General features: G+C 45.0%; 1 protein-coding gene across 1 annotated transcript in view; it reads left to right on the top strand.

Annotated features, from left to right (window-relative positions):
• Window positions 1–2164: 2164 nt before the first annotated feature.
• LOC118371923 (type II iodothyronine deiodinase-like) overlaps window positions 2165–9746 on the top strand; it is a 7625-nt gene continuing 43 nt past the window's right edge. The window contains exons 1-2 of the mRNA XM_035757581.2: window positions 2165–2788; window positions 8555–9746. The exon at window positions 8555–9746 is cut by the window's right edge and continues 43 nt beyond it. Coding sequence (XP_035613474.1) covers window positions 2567–2788; window positions 8555–9142 — 810 coding nt within the window. The 5' untranslated portion in view covers window positions 2165–2566 and the 3' untranslated portion in view covers window positions 9143–9746. The remainder of the gene's footprint in view (window positions 2789–8554) is intronic.

The raw sequence follows: 9746 nt of genomic DNA, 5'->3' as shown, positions 1-9746 counted from the left end.
AGAATGGGCTTATAATAACGACCATGACCAGTGTAGGGAGAATGGGCTTATAATAACGACCATGACCAGTGTAGGGAGAATGGGCTTATAATAACGACCATGACCAGTGTAGGGAGAATGGGCTTATAATAACGACCATGACCAGTGTAGGGAGAATGGGCTTATAATAACGACCATGACCAGTGTAGGGAGAATGGGCTTATAATAACGACCATGACCAGTGTAGGGAGAATGGCTTATAATAACGACCATGACCAGTGTAGGGAGAATGGGCTTATAATAACAACAATGACCAGTGTAGGGAGAATGGGCTTATAATAACGACCATGACCAGTGTAGGGAGAATGGGCTTATAATAACGACCATGACCAGTGTAGGGAGAATGGGCTTATAATAACGACCATGACCAGTGTAGGGAGAATGGGCTTATAATAACGACCATGACCAGTGTAGGGAGAATGGGCTTATAATAACGACCATGACCAGTGTAGGGAGAATGGCTTATAATAACGACCATGACCAGTGTAGGGAGAATGGGCTTATAATAACAACAATGACCAGTGTAGGGAGAATGGGCTTATAATAACGACCATGACCAGTGTAGGGAGAATGGGCTTATAATAACGACCATGACCAGTGTAGGGAGAATGGGCTTATAATAACGACCATGACCAGTGTAGGGAGAATGGGCTTATAATAACGACCATGACCAGTGTAGGGAGAATGGGCTTATAATAACGACCATGACCAGTGTAGGGAGAATGGGCTTATAATAACGACCATGACCAGTGTAGGGAGAATGGGCTTATAATAACGACCATGACCAGTGTAGGGAGAATGGGCTTATAATAACGACCATGACCAGTGTAGGGAGAATGGGCTTATAATAACGGCCGGAACGGAGAAGATGGAATGACATTGAACACCTGGAAACCATGTAAACCAGGTGTTTGATGTATTTGATACGATTCCACAGATTCTGCTCCAGTCATTAACACGAGCCCATTCTCCCCAATTAAGGTGCCACCAACCTCCTGTGGCCATGACATTACATCCTGTATGTGCAGCCATTGGCTTGTACCCCATGGACTTTCTTTATGGCCTAGAGGAACAGGCTTTCTGTATACAGTACCAGGTATAAAGCTTCTGCAGGGGAAGAGATTAGGCAGGATGTATGGAAGACTGAGGATACGAAGCATCAAGCTGGCTGGGTCGTACCTCAATTATCCCCCCTCTCACTCTCGTCTCCTTCCAGTCATCTGAAGTCCGAAACACAAGAAAGTCCTCTCAGATCCGTGTAGAAGAAGGAATGGAGATAAGGAAAGGACTTTGGGGACATCACTTGAGACCAGAGGTGGGTGAATCTTACCCTGTGCCCGTAATGGCTTGTAGGGGTTCTGGATGGTGTTTTAGACTAAGCACCCCGGGGTGCTTTTCAATAGTCTAAAGCAGTGAGTGATCATGAGGGGTGGCTATATAATGAGTTCATAAAAGGTCTGAATATCTCACATGGCAGATGTCCAGCGACTATGACAATTACTAATTACTAATCATTACTAATCATCTTTATTTTCCTGGTGGGCTCACTGCGCTTGGCAAGAGGAGTTAATTTGTGTCAGCTGAAGGGGGAGAGAGACAGGTGTTGTTCATTCCACCCGGGCCCCTGATTTACTCTTTCCTAGAAAAACACAGGGTACAAGTTTGCTTTCAATTTTGTCCACTCTTTTCGTTTTATAAGATAGCTGAGAATGAGATGAGATGTTAAATACAAAGGCAGTCAATAAAACAAGATCAAATGGTTGTTTTAGTGGTTTCATATTTTATTGAATAGGACGTATGAAAGGGCTTGCGAAAAAATAAGTATTTAAAAAAATCAAAACTGCACATGCATTTTACTGGTATTTATTTGGTCTATCTTAATTTAATTTAGTCTAGAAATGTATTGTTTTTAATCTTTGTTACTTTTTATGATTTTTATTTTTTTTGTTATTAACGACGCTGTACTGTATTTTGTATTTTCACATACATTTCTAAAGTTCCTTGTAGGGTTGGCCACCCTTCTCCGTTTCCATGCGTTATATTACCGAGAAGCGCGAGGGGGTAGCACTCGGTCTGACGTCATGATCTTACAACAAGATACGCCTGGAGCTCTATCACCGAGGCGAATAATTTACGGTATAAAAAGATTTACAGCCGAGAGGGCTAACTCGTTGGAGCACACAAGCAATTACAAATCCAGCTAGATACAACTTTTGGCACAAGCGGAGCGCAGCGCACAACCCTCGAATACGCTCCTTGAGCCCTCTTGCTTCTTTTTTTTTTTATCCCGGGTGACAATTAATTTATGTGCTCCAAATCAAGTTAGAGCGCACTCCGTTGAAATGCGAGCAGTAGCATAAAGACCTTGCACCTTCGAGAGAGGGGACAGAGACATATTTAGTGTTTGACAGTGTCAGACAGTGAGCGGGGAACAGCAGAGGAGCACCTGTCTTCGCGGCATGTTCTTGGAAAGCAGCTAAAACCGAGACGCATCATCGGTCTAGTCCGGGGACAGAAGCCTAAACAAATGGGCGCTGCCAGCGTGGACCTGCTGGTCACCCTCCAGATCCTGCCGGGTTTCTTCTCCAACTGCCTGTTCCTCGCGCTCTACGACTCGGTGGTGCTGGTGAAGCGCGTGGTGTCGTTGCTGAGCTGCCCTGGCGGCGGCGGGGGAGAGTGGCAGCGCATGCTGACCTCGGCGGGGCTCCGTTCCATATGGAACAGCTTTCTGCTGGACGCATACAAACAGGTAATGAACAATGGTATACTGTCATATAAACAGCATTCTGCTGGACCTTACAAACAGGTAATGAACAATGGTATACTGTCATATAAACAGCATTCTGCTGGACCTTACAAACAGGTAATGAACAATGGTATACTGTCATATAAACAGCATTCTGCTGGACCTTACAAACAGGTAATGAACACTGGTATACTGTCATATAAACAGCATTCTGCTGGACCTTACAAACAGGTAATGAACAATGGTATACTGTCATATAAACAGCATTCTGCTGGACCTTACAAACAGGTAATGAACAATGTCATTACTGTCATATAAACAGCATTCTGCTGGACCTTACAAACAGGTAATGAACAATGTCATACTGTCATATAAACAGCATTCTGCTGGACCTTACAAACAGGTAATGAACAATGGTATACTGTCATATAAACAGCATTCTGCTGGACCTTACAAACAGGTAATGAACAATGGTATACTGTCATATAAACAGCATTCTGCTGGACCTTACAAACAGGTAATGAACACTGGTATATTCTCATATAAACAGCATTCTGCTGGACCTTACAAACAGGTAATGAACAATGGTATACTGTCATATAAACAGCATTCTGCTGGACCTTACAAACAGGTAATGAACAATGGTATACTGTCATATAAACAGCATTCTGCTGGACCTTACAAACAGGTAATGAACACTGGTATACTGTCATATAAACAGCATTCTGCTGGACCTTACAAACAGGTAATGAACAATGGTATACTGTCATATAAACAGCATTCTGCTGGACCTTACAAACAGGTAATGAACAATGGTATACTGTCATATAAACAGCATTTTGCTGGACCTTACAAACAGGTAATGAACACTGGTATATTCTCATATAAACAGCATTCTGCTGGACCTTACAAACAGGTAATGAACAATGGTATACTGTCATATAAACAGCATTCTGCTGGACCTTACAAACAGGTAATGAACAATGGTATACTGTCATATAAACAGCATTCTGCTGGACCTTACAAACAGGTAATGAACACTGGTATACTGTCATATAAACAGCATTCTGCTGGACCTTACAAACAGGTAATGAACAATGGTATACTGTCATATAAACAGCATTCTGCTGGACCTTACAAACAGGTAATGAACAATGGTATACTGTCATATAAACAGCATTCTGCTGGACCTTACAAACAGGTAATGAACAATGTCATTACTGTCATATAAACAGCATTCTGCTGGACCTTACAAACAGGTAATGAACACTGGTATACTGTCATATAAACAGCATTCTGCTGGACCTTACAAACAGGTAATGAACAATGGTATACTGTCATATAAACAGCATTCTGCTGGACCTTACAAACAGGTAATGAACAATGGTATACTGTCATATAAACAGCATTCTGCTGGACCTTACAAACAGGTAATGAACAATGGTATACTGTCATATAAACAGCATTCTGCTGGACCTTACAAACAGGTAATGAACAATGGTATACTGTCATATAAACAGCATTCTGCTGGACCTTACAAACAGGTAATGAACAATGTCATTACTGTCATATAAACAGCATTCTGCTGGACCTTACAAACAGGTAATGAACACTGGTATACTGTCATATAAACAGCATTCTGCTGGACCTTACAAACAGGTAATGAACAATGGTATACTGTCATATAAACAGCATTCTGCTGGACCTTACAAACAGGTAATGAACAATGGTATACTGTCATATAAACAGCATTCTGCTGGACCTTACAAACAGGTAATGAACAATGTCATTACTGTCATATAAACAGCATTCTGCTGGACCTTACAAACAGGTAATGAACACTGGTATACTGTCATATAAACAGCATTCTGCTGGACCTTACAAACAGGTAATGAACAATGGTATACTGTCATATAAACAGCATTCTGCTGGACCTTACAAACAGGTAATGAACAATGGTATACTGTCATATAAACAGCATTCTGCTGGACCTTACAAACAGGTAATGAACAATGGTATACTGTCATATAAACAGCATTCTGCTGGACCTTACAAACAGGTAATGAACACTGGTATACTGTCATATAAACAGCATTCTGCTGGACCTTACAAACAGGTAATAAACCATGTATGTTAACACTGCTGGCTACACTGAAGCGAGAGTTTGTGCTTATACTGTGAGTTGTAGCAACTTGTGTGGTGGGTACAACTGTGTTCAACAGACCCACAGGTATTGGGTAATGTTCCAATATGATAGTAATCTCTCATGGACATATTCACAGATCATTTTACTCTTGTGTATGCAAGACTAGCGAAATAGTGTCCTCTAAAAGTGTCCGAGTGGCATCACCTGGAAAAGTTGGTATGTGTCAGCATACAATTATCTCAACGGTTATAGGCATAGTTCTCTGTTAATCTTAACCTTTCAAAAAGCACTGTATCGTTTTTTTTAGAAGGTCAGTCGTTCATTTTAACAGGACAGTTATACATCTGCATCACTGACTTCTTCTTATCTGGTCATCTGAGCCCATGTCCTGTCCTTTAAACGTTGAACTTTAATATCAAATTCAAAATGTAGGTTATCAGATCTAAAACGTGATGAACTTTGGTCCCCAGACAGTCAAAACCATGAGGGCCATTCACCCCTCTGTTACTCAGAAGTTCAGAGGTCTGGCTTGTCCTAAAAGTTACATTTTAACTCCCAAACCAAACAGAGACCAGTGTGTCAGTGCCAGCCAGACACCAGGCATCACACCAGGCATCACACCAGGTAGACATGTGGGTACTTACACAGATCCTCTTACGTCTACAGGCATTTTGACAGATAAGAACATTAACAGAATGGATGTGAATGGCTTATAGGAGGTGAATGAAACACGTGCACGACGCTCGTCACTAAAGAATGTGGTTGGTCTAGTTTGGAGTAATTTGGTAGAGGAATCCCCTGCCTCTCCCCTCTCTGACCCCTTGTAAGATCTAGTTTGGAGTAATTTGGTAGAGGAATCCCCTGCCTCTCCCCTCTCTGTCCTCTTGTAGATCTAGTTTGGGGTAATTTGGTAGAGGACTCCCCTGCCTCTCCCCTCTCTGTCCTCTTGTTGGTCTAGTTTGGGGTAATTTGGTAGAGGAATCCCCTGCCTCTCCCCTCTCTGTCCTCTTGTTGGTCTAGTTTGGGGTAATTTGGTAGAGGACTCCCCTGCCTCTCCCCTCTCTGCCCCCTTGTTGGTCTAGTTTGGAGTCATTTGGTAGAGGACTCCCCTGCCTCTCCCCTCTCTGTCCCCTTGTTGGTCTAGTTTGGAGTAATTTGGTAGAGGACTCCCCTGCCTCTCCCCTCTCTGTCCTCTTGTTGGTCTAGTTTGGGGCAATTTGGTAGAGGACTACCCTGCCTCTCCCCTCTCTGTCCCCTTGTTGGTCTAGTTTGGGGCAATTTGGTAGAGGAATCCCCTGCCTCTCCCCTCTGTCCCCTTGTTGAGAGTCTGATCCTCTGTTGTGTCCTTGTCACTTTGTCACACTCTCTCTATCGCTTCATCCTCTCTCGTTCTCTTTCAATCTCTCATGCCCCCTCGTTCAGTCCTTGTCTCTGTCGTTCAGTCCCTGCTCCTGTCATTCAGTCCCTGCCTCTGTCGTTCAGTCCCTGCCTCTGTCGTTCAGTCCCTGCCTCTGTCGTTCAGTCCCTGCCTCTGTCGTTCAGTCCCTGCCTCTGCCGTTCAGTCCCTGTCTCTGCCGTTCAGTCCCTGCCTCTGCCGTTCAGTCCCTGCCTCTGTCGTTCAGTCCCTGCCTCTGTCGTTCAGTCCCTGCCTCTGTCGTTCAGTCTCTGCCTCTGCCGTTCAGTCCCTGTCTCTGCCATTCAGTCCCTGCCTCTGCCGTTCAGTCCCTGCCTCTGTCGTTCAGTCCCTGTCTCTGTCGTTCAGTCCCTGCCTCTGTCGTTCAGTCCCTGTCTCTGCCTTTCAGTCCCTGCCTCTGTCGTTCAGTCCCTGCCTCTGTCGTTCAGTCCCTGCCTCTGCCGTTCAGTCCCTGTCTCTGCCTTTCAGTCCCTGCCTCTGTCGTTCAGTCCCTGCCTCTGTCGTTCAGTCCCTGCCTCTGTCGTTCAGTCTCTGCCTCTGCCGTTCAGTCCCTGTCTCTGCCATTCAGTCCCTGCCTCTGCCGTTCAGTCCCTGCCTCTGTCGTTCAGTCTCTGCCTCTGCCATTCAGTCTCTGCCTCTGCCATTCAGTCCCTGCCTCTGTCGTTCAGTCTCTGCCTCTGCCATTCAGTCCCTGCCTCTGCCGTTCAGTCCCTGCCTCTGTCGTTCAGTCTCTGCCTCTGCCATTCAGTCCCTGCCTCTGCCGTTCAGTCCCTGCCTCTGCCGTTCAGTCCCTGCCTCTGTCGTTCAGTCCCTGCCTCTGTCGTTCTGTCCCTGCCTCTGCCTCTGCCATTCAGTCACACACACACACACACACACACACACACACACACACACACACACACACACACACACACACACACACACACACACACACACACACACACACACACACACACACACACACACACACACACACACACACACACAGGGCTAGGTAGGTTACTTTCTAAATGTAATCTGTTACAGTTACTCCATTACCTGTCCAAAATTGTAGTCGGTAACGTAATTGTTTTGATTTCCCAAACTCAGTACTAATAATTTATTTGGGGCGGCAGCGTAGCCTTGTGCTTAGATTGTTGGACTAGTAACCTGGAAGGTTTCAAAATTGAATTCCCGAGCTGACAAGAGCCAACTCAGTTGTTTATGATCTTGTTGTCATGGAGGACTGATTGAGCTCATTGCTACCATTGGTTGCTATAGGAATATTGTTTACGTTTTTGTTGGTGACACTTTGATATCTTGATAATTTTCAGCTGTTTAAGTCTACCAAAGAGCACAAGTTTGACCTTGTGTCCATTAGGCCTATGGAGAAAGAAAATGTATTTAGCATGAATTAGATTGAGCAATGAAAGCCCCAACTCGTGGCCTTCTTAAATAAACTCTTTGTTGACAGTATGGAGCACAATACCAGAGAGGAGTATAGAAGGGAGAAAGTCATCAGGCTTCTGTTCCACAGACTGGGATCCACACGATGCAGCTGTTGCAGGAGCCCTGGCCACTGGTCGACAAAAACAACAATTGATAGGCAGCTTACAATTATTCAATTCAACCATTATTGGTATAAAATACACACATTTTTATTTTTTATATTTTTTATTTCACCTTTATTTAACCAGGTAGGCCAGTTGAGAACAAGTTCTCATTTACAATTGCGACCTGGCCAAGATAAAGCATAGAAATTCGACACATACAACAACACAGAGTTACACATGGAATAAACAAACATACAGTCAATAATACAGTAGAAAAAGTCTATATACAGTGTGTGCAAATGAGGTAGGATAAAGGAGGTAAGGCAATAAATTGGCCATAGTGGCGATGATATATATGTTTGTGAACAGCCATCCACCACAACCACAATCAGTAAGGCACAAATAGCTACATGAGAGAGCAGCAGTGTGATTCACATCAATAATACATGATATCCACTGAAGGTGCCACCAACCACCTGTAGTGTGCATATTATTGTGTCTTGATTGACTGGCGACATCAAGCTTCTCATTTCTTTCAGAAAGACGGTACAGCTCAAGATGACCAGCTGATAACCAAACTCTCTTTATCTCTTCCTCCCTCCCCTCCTTCCTCTCCCTCCTCTCCTACCCTCCTTCCCTCCTCTCACTCCTCTCCTCCCCTCTCTATCCCCATGTAGGTGAAACTTGGCAGTGAGGCACCCAACTCCAAAGTGGTGAAGGTTCCTGGTAGCGGTGGTAACCATGGTGTCCGGCGGAGGAGCAGTGTGACCACCACCACGGCCCGTCATCCTGGAGACGAGTGCCGCCTGCTGGACTTCGAGTCATCAGAGCGCCCTCTTGTGGTGAACTTCGGTTCGGCCACCTGACCCCCATTCATCAGCCACCTACCCGCCTTCCGGCGGCTGGTGGAGGAGTTCTCTAACGTGGCTGACTTTCTGCTGGTCTACATCGACGAGGCGCACCCCTCAGATGGCTGGGTGGCACCCACCATGGGCCCATGCTCCTTCGAGGTTAGGAAGCACCGGTCGCTGGAGGAGAGGGTGGTGGCGGCCATGAAACTGACTGAGGCCTTCAGCCTTCCGCCTCAGTGCCAGCTGGTGGCTGACTGCATGGACAACAATGCTAACGTAGCCTACGGCGTGTCCTACGAGAGGGTGTGCATCGTGCAGAGAAGGAAGATTGCCTACCTGGGTGGGAAAGGACCCTTCTTCTACAACCTGAAGGATGTGAGGCAGTATCTGGAACAGAGATATGGCAAGAGATAGGGGGCAGACAGACAGAGAGGACGAGTTCAGTGACAACTGAATGGCTGATAAGAGAAAGACAGAATATTTATTTTCATATATAAGGAGAATAAAAGGAAGGCGAGGTGCTTTCGGAACTGATCTGTTCTGACCACGAATGACAGGCAATGCTCGGATCTGATCTGTTCTGACCACGAATGACAGGCAATGGTCGGATCTGATCTGTTCTGACCACGAATGACAGGCAATGCTCGGATCTGATCTGTTCTGACCACGAATGACAGGCAATGCTCGGAACTGATCTGTTCTGACCACGAATGACAGGCAATGCTCGGAACAGAACATGTGACAGGTTCTAAAATTCCCAGGTTCCACAACTCTGGAACTTCCTTTCTGGAAGGAGACCAACATTCCATAAAACTTTTCACTGGAGCACAATAGAACAGAACCAATAGACTTTAGAACATGGACTGATGCTCTGCTACCTATGACAGTGAGTTGACTGAAAGAAGAAACTGAATAGGTTGACCCGTGACACGCTTTATCAATAACTTCATCCCCAGTTGCGAATAATCTAAACGTTTTCTAGTTACAGTACACATTATCTTCTAACCTGGCTCCTTTC

This window comes from Oncorhynchus keta, chromosome 35 (genome assembly GCF_023373465.1).
Source record: "Oncorhynchus keta strain PuntledgeMale-10-30-2019 chromosome 35, Oket_V2, whole genome shotgun sequence".
Classification (NCBI taxonomy): Eukaryota; Metazoa; Chordata; class Actinopteri; order Salmoniformes; family Salmonidae; genus Oncorhynchus; species Oncorhynchus keta.
The sequence above is the reverse complement of the archived record's forward strand: the minus strand, read 5'-3'. Positions and strand labels throughout refer to the sequence as shown.